General features: G+C 40.0%; 2 protein-coding genes across 4 annotated transcripts; one reads left to right on the plus strand and one right to left on the minus strand.

Moving 5' to 3' along the window:
* Positions 1 to 254: 254 nt before the first annotated feature.
* Positions 255 to 3,943, plus strand: gtf2a1l (general transcription factor IIA, 1-like). Of its 2 annotated transcripts, none has more exons than XM_077729377.1 (10): positions 255 to 454; positions 926 to 1,027; positions 1,097 to 1,220; positions 1,346 to 1,410; positions 1,597 to 1,690; positions 2,289 to 2,533; positions 2,591 to 2,749; positions 2,921 to 3,154; positions 3,344 to 3,433; positions 3,516 to 3,943. In XM_077729377.1, the coding sequence occupies exons 1-10, from the start codon at positions 431 to 433 to the stop codon at positions 3,621 to 3,623; spliced, it is 1,245 nt and encodes a 414-aa protein (XP_077585503.1). In that variant the 5' UTR covers positions 255 to 430; the 3' UTR covers positions 3,624 to 3,943. The 2 variants fall into 2 exon arrangements, with proteins under 2 accessions (XP_077585503.1, XP_077585504.1); XM_077729378.1 differs by having other exon boundaries at positions 296 to 454; positions 2,645 to 2,749.
* A 645-nt stretch (positions 3,944 to 4,588) lies between these two features.
* Positions 4,589 to 11,665, minus strand: LOC144205184 (lutropin-choriogonadotropic hormone receptor-like). 2 transcript variants are annotated; one of them, XM_077729375.1, is made up of 11 exons: positions 11,050 to 11,664; positions 10,872 to 10,943; positions 8,934 to 9,005; positions 8,388 to 8,462; positions 8,195 to 8,269; positions 7,914 to 7,991; positions 7,635 to 7,703; positions 6,980 to 7,054; positions 6,155 to 6,343; positions 5,946 to 5,993; positions 4,589 to 5,875 (listed from the first exon to the last, which is right to left on the minus strand). In XM_077729375.1, the coding sequence occupies exons 1-11, from the start codon at positions 11,196 to 11,198 to the stop codon at positions 4,813 to 4,815; spliced, it is 1,965 nt and encodes a 654-aa protein (XP_077585501.1). In that variant the 5' UTR covers positions 11,199 to 11,664; the 3' UTR covers positions 4,589 to 4,812. The 2 variants fall into 2 exon arrangements, with proteins under 2 accessions (XP_077585501.1, XP_077585502.1); XM_077729376.1 differs by lacking the exon at positions 8,934 to 9,005 and having other exon boundaries at positions 11,050 to 11,665.
* Positions 11,666 to 15,336: the final 3,671 nt, after the last annotated feature.

Genomic DNA, 15,336 nt, shown 5'->3' on the forward strand with positions numbered 1-15,336 from the left:
GAATCCTTGAAAGGCTTCCTGAGATAAGATAACCCTTTATTCGTCCCTCAGAAAGTTCCCTTTGGAAGAAAATAAGTGAAAGAAAAATGGGCACACGTGTTTAGACGTAATATTCTGAAACTATAGTCATTGAATAGGCAATTTAATTTTGTTTATACCCCTGACAATTAACGCCAAAATATCTTGTAAATACATCTGCTTTAGTGCTGCATTTTTTTTCTTTGTATTTGTGTGTAAAAATGATATTCAGTTGATATAATACTAAGGCAGTATTTAAAATAAAATCAAGATAAGTTACTAAAATTGAACAGGATGTTCAGGAGGCACCTAAAGCCTGTGTTGAGGCTGATTACTATCACCTGGGAGTAACAATGGATCACATTAGCTCTGATGCAAGTGCTCTCCACCTGCTATTTGTTTGCTTTCAATCATGTTGACCAGTGGCCTGGTTGTGGTAAGAGCTTTTTATGATATATAAATATATATACTTTATCCTCACTAGGGTTGTGGGGGTGCTGGAATCTATCCCAGCTGACTTTGGGCCAGAGGCTATATATTCTGACCAGTAAATAAAAAAACAAATGAATGAATTCCCCTGAGCAACATGAATTCTTTCCAACCATATTCACAATGGATCTCATTCACAGAAATACTGCACACTGTATTATTCATAAATTGAGATAATATTTCAGATTTCATCTCAGTAATAGGTAGGGAAATGAATATTCAACCCTGTGCTTAAACTAAGTTCCTTATTTGGTAGGCAAACTTTAGTGGTCAAGGGTCTAATGTGATTTTTTTTAATAGAAGATAGTGCTATGTCATTGTCATTTGGAGTGGAGATATACTACTTAGTATCTAAAATGTGTTTTTTTTTAATGCTAGAGTAAAATTAATTGACCCCCTTTTCTGTAAATGACTGCAGGCGAAACTCTATTTGTCAATAATTGATGATGTGGTTGAGAATATGAGGGAGGTGTTCCTGGATGAGGGCCTTGAAGACTGCATTCTGGATGATTTACGCAATGTGAGTTTTAAGCATACTATTTTTGCTCAAGATTTCTCAAACAAACATGCCAGACTTTGTGTTCTGCAGCTTTGGGAGACAAAGATGATAGCGTCAAAAGCTATAGACGACATCAGGATGAACAATGTGGACTCTCCCAACTTTGTGCTGCAGCTTCCAACCAACTATAACGGCACTGAAGCAGAACTCACAGGTCAAGAGATCAAGGCTCGCGTTATTGGTTGAAATCAAAATAGTAGGCTTAATAATACCAACATGGTATGCAGTGAAATGAAAAGTGGGAGTGTTTTGTCTTGTTTATTTTCTTATGATTTACAGCTCCAGTAGAAAGCCCTGCAAGAGAATATTCACGGAATCAGAGTATTCGCACTTTCCCTGTTAAGGCAAGTTTATATAGTATGTTTACTCTGATAACATACATGATGTAATCTTAATCAAGTGTTTTGTCTAAGGTTTAATCAGTGCAACAAATATTACATAACGTTCAAAGATTTCCTTTCTGGAAAAATAACTCCTAAATATACTATTATGCTCACATTGTATATACTGTACCAAATATTCAATTGCAGAACAATTCAGAGACGGTTACTACGTTCTCACTTCCCGCTGGCTTATCCTACCCGGTGCAGATACCAGCTGGAGTCACACTACAAACTGCTTCTGGTATGAATATGAATACAAACAACGTGCACATTTTTAAGTGTACCTCCCTAATTATATTAATTACATTATTTTCATAATTACATAATTTCTGCATTTTGTTTTTTCATTAATGACCTAAATATTTGGACCAAAAGTTTCACAAGCATGATAGTCGTGGTATAAGGAAAATTAAAATTACCATAAGACAATTTTTTAAAAAAAGGGTTGGTTGATAAAAGTATTACAGTAAAAAGTTGCATTTAACGATGAGATTCAGAATATACAGTGGATGTAGCATGTGTTTTTTTTCTTCCCAAAATGCAGTTAAATGTGTTGTTTTTATATATTTTTATAGGTTATAACAATATCCGCTGTTCTTTCTTTTTGTTCTTTCTGTCAAGGTATTACATTCACTGTACGATACTTATTAAGTTTGAAAAAAGGTGGCAATGATTTACTAGGTTTTCTTACTGTGGTACAAATAGGTAAAATGTTTTATTTTTTTGAATCTCACCAAAATCGTGGGTCACTTAGTGACCTGGAACAGATTGTGTTCCGTTTCACTGAATACCTTGGTCTGACTGTTCTGAAAACACTCTCTCCTTTCTGTTACCCAAAGGTCAACTTTACAAGGTCAACGTTCCTGTTGTAGTCACTCAGGCCCCAGCAGGTCAGCAAATATTATCGCAACCTGCCCAGAAGATGACTGAGCAAAGAAAACCACCAGATCCTCCACTGGCTTCTTCACGGCCCAATGAAACACTTCCTCAGGAGATTCTGCCACCAAATGATGTTATTTTAGCCCACAGTCAGGAGAGCAGCCTCCCCCAGCAAGGACCTACACCCGAGTTCCAACAAAATGAGGTAGTGCTCGCTACTCAACTGGAATCTGGGTTGACTGAGAACGAGTTGAATCCGTAGCCTGCGGTCCTTGGTGTCAAAACCTCATCCGTCAGTCAATTGTTCGACTTCCAGATCAGCAACGAAGAGGCTTTGACAGAAACCTCTCAGTTTAAGAGCAGCGACATTGACGACATCCTAAAGGAAGTCATTGAAGAGGAGCGAGAAAAAGCGTCAAGGGTGAGAATTCTTTCCACAGGCTTGAAACCACACTTGGTGTCCTTTTCAAGAGGCAATTTAAAATTACGACTTGTATAGATCCATAAACCCTTTTAAGATTCATGTTTGTAAATCCATGCATCACTGCATCATTAAGATTTTTCATCTTTTTGTGTAACTTTTCCCTACAAGTTGGAGCTGGATTACAATGAACTATCAGACATCATCCAGCTGGATGGTACGGTGGACGGTTCCGATCTGGAAGAAGATGATGTCGTGCCGTTAGAAGAGAATGACTTCCTGGGCATGATAAACGCAGAGGCGCTCAAGGCCTTACAGGACGGAGAGGGGAGCACTGATGGGAACAGCACCTCCTCCTCTAGTGATGGTGAAGAAGTTGATGATCTTAAAGATATAGAAGATGAGGTATGAATTAGTTCCTGTTGTGCTACTTTGTAAAATGTCGAGATAAAAACAAAAAAATAAACAATATTGGCAACAGATGTCCAGTCTAGTTAAATGGATTTCTGCCAATGGCAGGCCTATGGGTAAAATGTGTATGAAATAACTCTTCTTCAAATTGTTGGATTCAAACCTGCACTCTGTTTTCAACAGGATCCGTTAAATTCCGGCGATGATGTGTTTGAGCAAGACATCACCGATCTGTTTGACTCGGAAAATGTCATAGTTTGCCAATATGACAAAGTAAGTATTGGGGTACATGGCATTTCAGCAAATGAAATTCTTACCTGTAACTGGTAACATAATGCATTTGTGTTCTTTGCAGATTCACCGCAGTAAGAATCGCTGGAAGTTCCACTTGAAAGATGGAGTCATGTGTTATGGAGGAAGGGATTATGTGTTCTCTAAAGCTGTTGGGGAAGTAGAATGGTAATGCTTTATTTAGCCAGCTATCCATCTTGTGTGGCACTTATCTCAGCTGACTTTGGGTAAACCTAAATCGATCGCCAGCCAATTTCTAGAGTGGTTATAAAGATGGAAGATATGAACATAGGACACTGTGCCAAATGAGATGAATATTTTCATTGTTAGTTTTTTTCTTTTCTCATTTTAACTTCAGCAATTAGTCAAGCAAAATACTGTTTGGTTTAAACTGTACTCTTGTATCATGTCACCAATGTGACTTCCTTGTTTATTTGTAATGTTTCTTTCTATCACTGAAGGCACCATGCAATAAACCCAAAAAAATGTTGTAAAAAATGAGACGGATATCAGTTTTTACACACAAAAAAACACATAAAATACTGTAACGGGTAGCTTATTAGAATTAGAGGGAATAGGTCAAATGTAGTGCATTTTCTGTTGGTCCTGAGATAAATGGTTTGTGATAAGATGGGAACACTGCTTGCTGACTTAAAAATAATTTCTTTGTCTGCCACACAGTGTATGCATTCCAAAGAATAATACAGCACTTCATTCTTTTTGAATAAAATAATTTATTGGTGAAATTCATAGTCTAAAAAGGGCAGGTAAGAGTTTACACACACCCAGGGTTTTGTATCTGAAAATAAAAACTATATTCATTGATAAAACAAGGGATTACCAACTCATTGTCTATCACTGACAATGTAATATCCACATGTCCATTCATTTAAACTGGGGTGACTGGCTATGAATGTTTATATTTCATTGCTGCTGAAGGTGCCAGACGCCTGATCCATTTTGACTGGTTGGGAGAAAATGATTGCTAGCTTTCCTCCCGGTCAAAATAGATTATTGTACTGTGTACAATGGCATCCAATGAGTTAAAATTACATTAAATTCAAATTTTAAAATCACAGAAATTCTTAATAAAAATCATAATACTAATGAAAAAAAGGCATTATGCAGTTGAGGGTTCGAATCCAGGTCCCGTCTACCTGTGTGTAGTTTGAATGTTTTACCTGGGCCTGTGTGGGTTTCCTCCGAGTACTCCGGTTTCCTCCCACATTCCGAGAACATGCATGGTAGGCTGGTGTCCCCTGCCTCTGGTCAGCTGGTATAGCCTCCAGCACCCCCCGCGATCCTAATGAGGATAAAGCGGTTCAGAAGATGAAATGATATTATTCAATTGAAGTTAAAAGCTAAAGTGTGGTTTCCTGCTGGCTGCTATTTGGAATCAGGTAGGGAGGGAGCTGTGGGCATTTAGCGATAAAAGCTCTCAAAGGATTTCCCCAACATTTAAGCAGCAAGCGTACTTCTTTCCTAAAAGCTCGAGTGAAGATGGTGTAGAGGAAAGGGTTACAGAGAGAGTTGATGGGATAAAAGATGATGAGGAGAATCTTGGAGTGAGATACCGTGATGAGGGGCACGTGCATGGTGGCGGAGATGGCGAAGAAAGAGATTGGAGCCATGCAAAGGAAGTCTGTAAAAATCAGCACCGCCATGCGCTTGGCGAGCTTGGCGTCACTGTAGTGATTGGCCGGCAATGGCCTGCGGACACTCTGATAGATGCACACGTAGCAAAAACAAACTCCCAGAAATGCCACAACGTTAAGGGAAAGCACGATCATCACATATGCCCGAGAAGCTTCCGTGTCAATATCCATTGGTAGACAGACGCTGACTTTTCCATAGCTGCTGACTCCCACCAGGGGAAGCAGAGCAATTAGCAAGGAAAAGACCCAACCCACAACCATGATGGGAACCATGTGCTTCATGCCCAGTCTCTTGTTGAGATCTATGGCGTTGATGATGGTGTACCAGCGTTCAAAACTGATCACGGTGAGTGTGTAAACGGATAGCTCACTTGAGAACATTGTCAGGAAGCCTGACATATCGCATCCTGGGCCTAGCTGCCATTCAGTGGCGTGGTTGTAGTACTCGTGGCGAGAGTGGCAGTCCATGCGGGCAATGAGCATTAGGTAGAAGCCCATGCATGCGTCTGCCAGGGCTAGGTTGCAGATTAGAAATCGAGAGATGGTTAACTTGCGACTTGTAAAAAGTAGGACGACCAAAACAGTGAGGTTGGCAACAATGGTGAAAATAGCTATTATCCATGTCACGTTGCCCAGGATGGGACCCAGGAGATCTTCGCAAGGGTTAAAATCATCTGGCTTTGGTGTGCACTGGATGCTGGAATTGCTGGGACAAAGGTGCCTCAATTCTGGATGGTTCAAGTAAGAGTCAGTGCCTTGAGCAGAATTTCTAAAGAACAAACATTGTTTTGAGTTCTTTCAAAAAGTTCTCAGAGTTGAAATGTACTTCAATAACTTACTTGAGCATCAATTTACAAATTGATTTGGGGTTCTCTAGTTCCTGTTGTCTGAAAATGAAAGCAGTTGTTAAGTTAGGTTTGGCTTATTTGTATGGCTTTTGGAGTTCCTGGAAGTTTTCTTCAACATTAATGAATGATAATTCTCAGGAGGATGAAGCAAATGATGGTTTGAGAGGACCGATATTTTGAAAGAAAATAATATTGTTTACCTGTGTTTGCTTTGCCACATGTGGAAAGCGCAGCACTGACTCGCATACGTAAGCTCGGCCACTCCCAACTCAACCAGGCTATCTAGTGGTGGTAGGCGCGTAAGGGCAAAGGCAGATTTGGCTTTCAGGTCTTTAACCTTCTCCAAACCTTTTCGAGGGAGAGAGGTCAAAGCTGTGGATGACACATCCCTGGATCACAAAAAGACATGTACACTAAGAAAGCAGGTTACCTTGACTAAAAAAAAGTGCCCAATAAATCGATTTCAAAGAAATGCCTAATGTTTCGTCCATCCATTGTTCAATGCTATTGTATATTTGTATTTGATTGACATACAGTTTTAAATCAGTCTTTGATTGACACACAGGTTGGATGTCGTATAGTCAAATGCAATGCAGCCAATTTAGTTAGTCTTCAAACTCTATTTTTTTTTTATTGACTGCTTAAAAAGCAGTATGTAAGGTAAAGCTGTTGTCCTCATGACACAAGGGCAGGTGGAAATGTGTTCCATAAAGATATTGAATGCTGTTTAATAATGGACGTCATATTCTGTCAGTGAGAACAAAATATGATGAAATCCTGTAGGAGGCTAAAATCAATACTGAATCATTTTTTTCCTCCTGGAGATGAATGTTTTTCAAGCCCAGAACTATACTAAAGATTTGAATGTTTGTTGCATTGTAAAGGCCATTTGTTGGGAAAAAAAAGACGTTAACCTTCTGTGAAAATGGTTTTGAATGCCCACGCAAAACTGAGTGCCAGAATTTTGATATATTTTATTGACTATTTAAACATTTTTTTTGAATGAATGTGCTGATAACACTCACAAATAACGCGGGCCAATGGCTCCCTGGAAGGCGTCTTCTGGAAGGTTGCACAGATATTTGTTGTGACTTAAATTTCTACCAATACAGAAAAAGAACTACTTTATCAAATGAAGGTTAAACAGAATATACTACTTTTCATTTGTAGTATAACCTCCAAAATTTAACACAATCCATTATGCAACAGAAGAACACATTTTGAGTGTAATTTTATTGCTAAAAAAAATCATACGAACTGCAAAAATAAATTGTACGGAGCAGCTAGATCATATATTTTACTATTAAGTTCATATTTTGGTTTTATATTTAGAATTGCAGACTTTGTTTTTGCCTAATACCCTCAAGTGGTCAGATCCAGTTTTATTTTCAAGTATTCTATACAATAATTTTGCACCATTTCATCATAAGAGCAATGGTATACAACATATTGCATAATATACTACCAAAAGGCATCCAACATATTGCATAATATACTACTCAAAAGGTATACAACATATTGGACAATATACTACCAAAAGGTATACAACATATTGCATAATATACTACCGAAAGGTATAAAACATATTGCATAATATACTACCGACTAAAGACAACGTCAGCCGCAAATTTGACATAAAATTATGCTCAAATGAATAAAAAGGGCTAAGGGAAGACTTACAGTGTTCTGATTGAGGTTCCATTAAATGCATAAGGGTGGATTTCCTTGAAACTGCTACCCGTCAGGATTCTGTCACGGTCAAAATTTACTGTCAACAGAGCCATTGGCGAAGGTCGAGGAAATGACTATTCAGTCACAAAAAGCACATTTGAGAAGTAAGTCCAAACCAAACCAACAAACAAACAAACATAAAACACCGCTCCTACGTACACACAAAACAAAATCATAATTCCTAATTGCAATCTTAAACAATAACCCAAATCTTAGACATTTACTCACATGTCACAGGGATGCTTTGCCATACCATTAAATGAATTGGCAGGGATGTTTTTTACAGCCATGTTTTCTTGCACCTTTCTGCAAAAACAGATAAATAAATAAAGAAAATAGACTAATGAGTGGGTCAAGACCCTGTTAATGTTTTAAGGAACAGCGAAACAAACTGTAGTATTTGTACTGATTTGGACTATTGAGAAGTATCCATTGAAACAAGCACCAGGGGAGGAAAAGGTGAATGAACCTAAAGGATATTGGCAACCACTCTATTATGTTTTACTTACAGACTAAATGGGAATCCGAGGGAGGATATAGTGGATAAATCTGGAAAGTGCACTATCCCAGTGCCAATGATGCACCTATTGGAAAAATGTAATTCCATTAGGACAATTTCCACTTGTAAATACTGTAGCTGTATGCATCGTGCCTTCATGAAGCTGATATAAAATAAAACTACGTAATTGATGCTATACTTACAAATGATTCAGATCGGGAAGGTCGGTGAATGCTCCCTTTTCAATTGCCCTCAGATTTTTCATATGTTTAATTATGCTACAGGAATACAAAGGGAGAAATCATTAAAAATGAAATTGATGTGATATACATGCAAATATGTCAACGGCATGTTAAAGGGAGTTCTAGTTAAGACTTCAGAAGTAATTTTTTTAATCAACTACTGCTGTTTTGATTGATATACATAAATGTTTAAAAAGCAAATGTTACACAAAGTACTTCCACAACACTGCTTTTTGTCTATAGTACATTCCAAAGTGATGTTTTCCACAATCCTTAAAACTGCATGTTTTTAATCTGAAAAAAAATGGGCAAGTCTAAGCAGATCTTTATTTTGTGGACCATCTTCAACTAAAACTGCCTGATTTAAAAGTTAAAATTTTGTCACGCAATCATATTAATGTCAAACTAATGTTTGAAGTACCAAAAAGATCCAAATTGTTTCAGTACATAGAAGGTCAATGCTACATTTTACAAGTAGTTTTGATACAATTGATAAGTGATACATACATTTCCCTCAAGCCACAGATGGAGAAGAATGCGTGCGACTGTATAAGGATTACCGTTCCATAGTAAATCCTTCTGTAGAACACACAGCGTAACATGAGACCAACAGAAGCGACTAAACAAATACATAGGAACTGAAACAAATAACATTTAATTAAAAATCATGACCTAGAAGATTGAATGAATTGGATAAAATGTACTGGATAATTTCCATGTTCAGGGTCATAATTAAAGATAGTAACATTTTTATTAGGTCATTTGGATGTGTATATGAAACAGGGAGTGTTTTATATTATGTAATACATTACATCACGTGTCAAAGTGGCGGCCCGGGGGCCAAATTTGGCCCGCCACATCATTTTGTGCGGCCCGGGAAAGTAAATCACAAGTGCCGACTTTCTGTTTTAGGATCAAATTCAAATGAAGAGTATAGTAAATTTAAATTGGTAAGCATGTCGCCCTTATAGGTATGGGGTTTCTCCTTGTGCCCTGCAATTGGCTGGCCACCAATTAGGAGGGTGTCCACTCCCTGGATAGCCTCCTGCACAACTCTTGTGAGGATAAGCGGTTCAGAAAATGAATAAATGAATATATATACTAAACTTGAAGAGTCGGTGACGGGTGATCTCGACCAAATAGGCCAAAAGAAAATATATATGGTTGAGGTCTAAACAAAGACATTGGAAAGTAAACAGACTTCTAAATTTGTCCTTGAGTGTTTTGTTTTCTAATAACTTGACCTCTCATTTTCCTCGTTGCTCTCTACCACTCTTCTTTTCCTTTTTGTGTGACTCCAAAATGTCAATGAAATCCCACAATTTCTTACTTTATTGCAATGCAATTAATCTTAAATGATGTCAAAGTATTTTTGAATCCAAAAGAAATCCCCCCAGTTTTTATTTGATTTTAAAAGGACCAATAAAAGGTATTAATCTGCACTTTTAGCATACAGCAGCCCCTTTCAACTGTAATTTATTTCATTTTTATGTTCAATTGGCTCGAAAAGTCCATCCCGACCACCTCAGCAGCTTCACATATCACATAATTATTACCCTAAGAGTTGTGCACACGGTTGCTAAAACTTGTCAAAAGTAATTGATCATATTTTCCCAGTGCACAATTTTCAGACAACCTTCAGTTATTCACTCCTGTTTTACACAATGTTGTATTTTCTCTCTTGAGTTATTTGTACACTGAGCCCATCACTGACCAGCCAAGTACTTTAAATATTTCAGGCTGATAAAGTCTGTCCCTGAGGAGAACAGCAACATTTTCATTATAATGAAGGAACATTTTAGATCTCCTCTCCCAGTTTTCAGTGTTAAGATATATGGAAGATATAAAAACATATATGGAGACCTGATTGTGACTCCTAAGATTTAAATATGACATTTAATGAACTCTATGATGGGCTGCTAACATGTTCTGTGTGTACCCTGCCAATGTGCAGGACATAAGGTTCCATTGAGATAGCTAGAATACTTCCAAAGTCATCTGGGATAAACTCAAGCACACATGTAATCCTTGTGAGGATAAACAGGACCAATATTGAATTGTTATGCATGAGAAAATTATAATATTGCAATAAAATGCACATCTTAGTCTTAATATTGTAGTCCACTTCCTATTTATTTGTATATACTTTCTTTTGGTGCACTTTAAACTAACAGTGTACAAATATCATATTCATAAGTGTAAACACAGAGGAATTAAATCATATAGAATAAAGGTAGCCATAATGTGAATAGCTTCTTTTTTCTTAAATCCGTGAGTATAACTGGCAGTTTTAGAAATGAAATAGATAAATGAATATCAAATCATTATGAGCCCTTTAGTATATTCAGATTGGGTTATTGGAAAAATCATTTTCAAATAACATGACTGACTCTTAATATAAACTTCAGTACTTGTCCTTAGTGTGTAACTTTTGCAAGAACTTACATTACTTTTATTTTGATCAGTTGTTTGAAAGCATGGGTTGGGAGCTCTTGAAGATCCAGATGTTCCAGAACTCTGATAAAAAGTATGTATAAAGAGAAAATATCAACTTGAGTTGAGATTGAGTCTAGAAAAAAAAAAAGTATATTTATATATGAGAAGAATATATAAAAATACTTACATCGATGTGGCGTGATTCTTAGAAGCCTTTTGAGTATCATTACTGCAATGGAAACTGGAGGCCGTACAATGGCAGATTTGCGGACACTTGAACGCCTCAGTTGAGCTCACAAAAAAGATGCCGGACAATGCAATTACAACCCAACTCATTTGTGAAATCAACAATTGAAGCAAACTTTAGTCCCTGAATTAAAGATGATGAAGTCAAATAAATGTGATGCACCAAGCAATAAGTAGCATTCTACAAAAAAAACAAGAAAACAAACAAACAAACAAACAAAAATCTAGATAGTTTTCTTATTTCCTCCTCGAAAGTGTCAGTGGAGGGCTTGCTTTCATTTACTCACGTGAATGTGAGATGCCTGCCTGCCTGGAGGAGTTGCCTAAAAAGTGAAGTACTTGTGACGTTGAGTGGGTGGAGAGCATGAAAGCTCTTTTTAAATATAGTTCAAAAAATAAACAAAAAATAAAAAGGAAAAAAAGATTTTTAACATTACATCACTTTTGCTTGTACAATCTAATACAAAATAAGTCTTTGACAAGAATTTAAATAATCATTATTGGCCAAGTATGTTAGGAAAAAGCAGCAGCTCCATCCATTCTTTATGTCTTAATGATTTGATGATTCCATTTACTTTGATTTGCTTTGTACTTTGTGCTTTTGCCTTTTTGCTTTGCTGTTCCGTCAATGTAATTTTTACTTAATACAGGATGAATAAAGTTATCCAATCCAATCCAAAACAAAAAATTCTCTATGTATGTTTAGTTTTTAATCAAGTAAGAGGCTATACCAACAGAGCGTTTAGAAAATATGGAAGAACTGAGCCATGTCGAATTGATTTACCGCACAATATCAATTGCAATACATTAATATTGTAACAACAATTCAATTAGTTTAGCAATATAAAGTATAAAATGCTGATCACACACCACCATGTCATATAAATATGCATAAAGTGAGTCTTCAAAAAGGAGTATATTTGTATACTGTCAAAATAGGACAACATTTTCTGCCGAAAAAACAACACTTTGGCACATACAGGTCCAAAAAGACTGTCTACTAGAATTTGTGAGCATAGTAGTACTTATAAGTATTACCTCTATTACTACTATGACTATATATAACGAATATGGGATGAATAAAGTTATCCAATCCAATCCGATATACTATATATGGTGATCAGAAAAACTATAATTGTCTCAGTAAATTATGAATCAAAAATGTACATTAATGCAAATGTATCATTATTATTAACTCTAACGAATGGAAAGGTTCACTTCAGGTCGACTCAGGCCTGACCTAACAGCCAACAAAAGATGTCACCTACGTTGGCTCCTTCAGATGTCTCTGCCACTTGAAAACCTTTTAAGAAAATGGCAAGTTGACCTTGGAAAAAGGAGAATGGGGAAAATGAATAGAGACGTAACATAAAATCAACAGTGTCTCTGCCTTAAAACAACTTGACAATTGAGCCCATTCACTAACAGAGCATTTTAAAAGAAAAGAGGCTGATAAATCAAATGTCACGCTAGAAAAATTAATGTCATAACATTAAAAAGGAAAATTGAATGAAGTTCACAAAAGTGCATTACTGTTACACAAATGCAGTTACAGTTGATTCATTTTCTTTTTTAATGATGTTATACCATGCAGGGCAAAATGTGCTTTGAATCAAGTCCATTTTATTTAAATACAAAAGGAAAATGTGCACAGCTGCAACAAAGTATTCCATTGGTTCATCATCTCCGACCGTTGCTTTTAAATGTTTTCATCTAAAATGATTTATTATTCAGGCTTACGCAGGTTGCAAGATGATTTTTTTGCTTTTTCGACCAATTATAACCTCCGTCTTCCAAAAACTCATCGACCAATCATACGCGTTGAAGAAACCGTCGTCCAACAAGCTCCCAGATACACCCTTATGTAATTGACATTTATGAAATTAAATGTAAAAGTTGCGTCTCCTTGCACATGTATAAAGTCATATTTTTAAAAGTGAACATACTGTTTTTTAGGGCTCTCACTATCACTCAACTGGAATTTTCATCACATGATTTTATCTTATTCAGACACATTGGCTTAAGGTAGTCAGAAATTGAGTTATTCTAATATTACAAGTTAATTGTCACAACTTTATAGTTACAAGTTAACTTTATAGTATTTGTTTATCTTTCCAACATGGCTGTTATGCCAACAATAATCTGTTCTTACCATTAAAGGCTGTTACGATCGCCGCCGCGTAATGCGAGGCGATCGGAGGGGAAGTTGAACCCAGATGCAGAGTCGCCGAAGGAATGGAAAGGTGAGGCAGATCTGTAGCTCTTGTAGGTTGATTTAATAAACGGGGTAACATAACTTAAACAACTTGGCTTGTCCACTCATTACAAACGAAAGTACATGCGACGTGGCGTCAAATGGAAACAGCAATTACTACCAGGATTAACAGGAACGAAACCAGAACTTAACCAGTACTACACCAGTACGAAAACAGACGATCCAACGGCGTCCACAGAAAGTCACAATGCTTAAATACCAAAAATAATCCAATCACGTAATTAGCCACAGGTGATAACTATCATGACGTCATGTCAGGAGAGGCGATCCAGCGACTCCTGACAGTACACCCCCTCTAAGGGACGGATTCTAGACGTCCCAAGGTCAATTACAACATGAGAAACGGGAACAAGCAGGGAGGGTGGGTGGGAGAGCTACAATTGTCCGGTGGTCTTCCACACCAACCCAAGAACAGACGGTGGGGTCGCTCCGGCGGGCGTCCGCGCCGGCCAGAAACGAGACGGGGCAGTGGCAAGTCTGCCGGGCGTCCGTGCCGGTCAGAAACAAGACGGGGCAGTGGCAAGTCTGGCGGGCGTCCGTGCCGGTCAGAAACAAGACGGGGCAGTGGCAAGTCTGGCGGGCGTCCGTGCCGGTCAGAAACAAGACGGGGCAGTGGCAAGTCTGGCGGGCGTCCGTGCCGGTCAGAAACAGGCCGAGGCTGTGGTCGATCCGGTGGGCGTCCGCGCCGGCCAGAAACTAGACGAGTCAGTGGCAGGTTTGGCGGGCGTCCGCGCCGGCCAGAAACGAAACGAGGCTGAGGTCGATCCGGCGGGCGTCCGCGCCGGCCAGAAACGAGACGAGGCGGTGGTCGATCCGGCGGGCGTCCGCGCCGGCCAGAAACAAGACGAGGTTGTGGTCGGTCCGGCGGGCGTCCGCGCCGGCCAGAAACGAGACGAGGCAGTGGTCGGTCCGGCGGGCGTCCGCGCCGGCCAGAAACGAGACGAGTCAGTGGCCGGTCCGGCGGGCGTCCGCGTCGGCCAGGAACGAGACGAGGCTGAGGTCGATCCGGCGGGCGTCCGCGCCGGCCAGAAACGAGACGAGGCTGTGGTCGATCCGGCGGGCGTCCGCGCCGGCCAGAAACGAGACGAGGCAGTGGTCGGTCCGGCGGGCGTCCGCGTCGGCCAGAAACAAGACGAGGTTGTGGTCGATCCGGCGGGCGTCCGCGCCGGCCAAGAACGAGACGAGGCAGTGGTCGGTCCGGCAGGCATCCCAGCTGGTCCCTTAAGTCTTTGCCAAACTGCCTGCCTTCAGGAAATATTAGAAGTTTAGTACGGTCGGGCACCTTACCCTGTTTGCTCGGGGGGTGGACAGCCCTCGTCTCCCAGGAACCCGGATCATTGCTTCTCTGGACGTCGCCGGCCCCGTCCTCCAGGGGCACCGGCGAATTGCCACTCTCGACGTCACCGGCTTCTTCCTCCAGGAGCACCGGCGAATTACCACTCTCGACGTCACCGGCTTCTTCCTCCAGGAGCACCGGCGAATTGGCACTCTCGACGTCGCCAGCCCCTTCCTCCAGGGACTCCGGCGAATTGCCTCTCTCGACGTCGCCAGTCCCTTCTTCCAGGGACTCCGGCGAATTACCACTCTTGACCTCGCCAGCCCCTACTGCCAGGGACTCCGGCGCATTGCCACTCTCGACGTCACCGGCTTCCTCCTCCAGGGGCACCGTCGAATTGGCACTCTCGACATCACCAGCCCCTTCCTCCAGGGACTCCGGCGAATTGCCTCTCTCGACGTCACCAGCCCCTTCCTCCAGGGACTCCGGCGAATTGCCTCTCTCGACGTCACCGGCTTCTTCCTCCAGGGGCACCGGCGAATTGGCACTCTCGACATCGCCAGCCCCTTCCTCCAGGGACTCCGGCGAATTGCCTCTCTCGATGTCGCCAGTCCCATCTTCCAGGGACTCCGGCGAAATACCACTCTCGACGTCGCCGGCCCCGTCTCCATCGAGCG

This window comes from Stigmatopora nigra, chromosome 12 (genome assembly GCF_051989575.1).
Source record: "Stigmatopora nigra isolate UIUO_SnigA chromosome 12, RoL_Snig_1.1, whole genome shotgun sequence".
NCBI classification, from domain to species: domain Eukaryota; kingdom Metazoa; phylum Chordata; class Actinopteri; order Syngnathiformes; family Syngnathidae; genus Stigmatopora; species Stigmatopora nigra.

Bases quoted from the DNA above. Each gene is read 5' to 3' on its own strand.
- LOC144205184 (XM_077729375.1), bottom strand. From the start codon at position 11,198: ATGAGTTGGGTTGTAATTGCATTGTCCGGCATCTTTTTTGTGAGCTCA. The intron at 9,006-10,871 runs GTAAGTTCTTGC...TGTGTTCTACAG, and splicing joins CTGATCAAAATAAAAGTAAT to AAGGATTTACTATGGAACGG. The intron at 7,704-7,913 runs GTGAGTAAATGT...TGACCGTGACAG, and splicing joins GCAAAGCATCCCTGTGACAT to AATCCTGACGGGTAGCAGTT.
- gtf2a1l (XM_077729377.1), top strand. From the start codon at position 431: ATGTTGACCAGTGGCCTGGTTGTG. The intron at 1,028-1,096 runs GTGAGTTTTAAG...TGTGTTCTGCAG, and splicing joins TTCTGGATGATTTACGCAAT to CTTTGGGAGACAAAGATGAT. The intron at 1,691-2,288 runs GTATGAATATGA...TGTTACCCAAAG, and splicing joins CACACTACAAACTGCTTCTG to GTCAACTTTACAAGGTCAAC.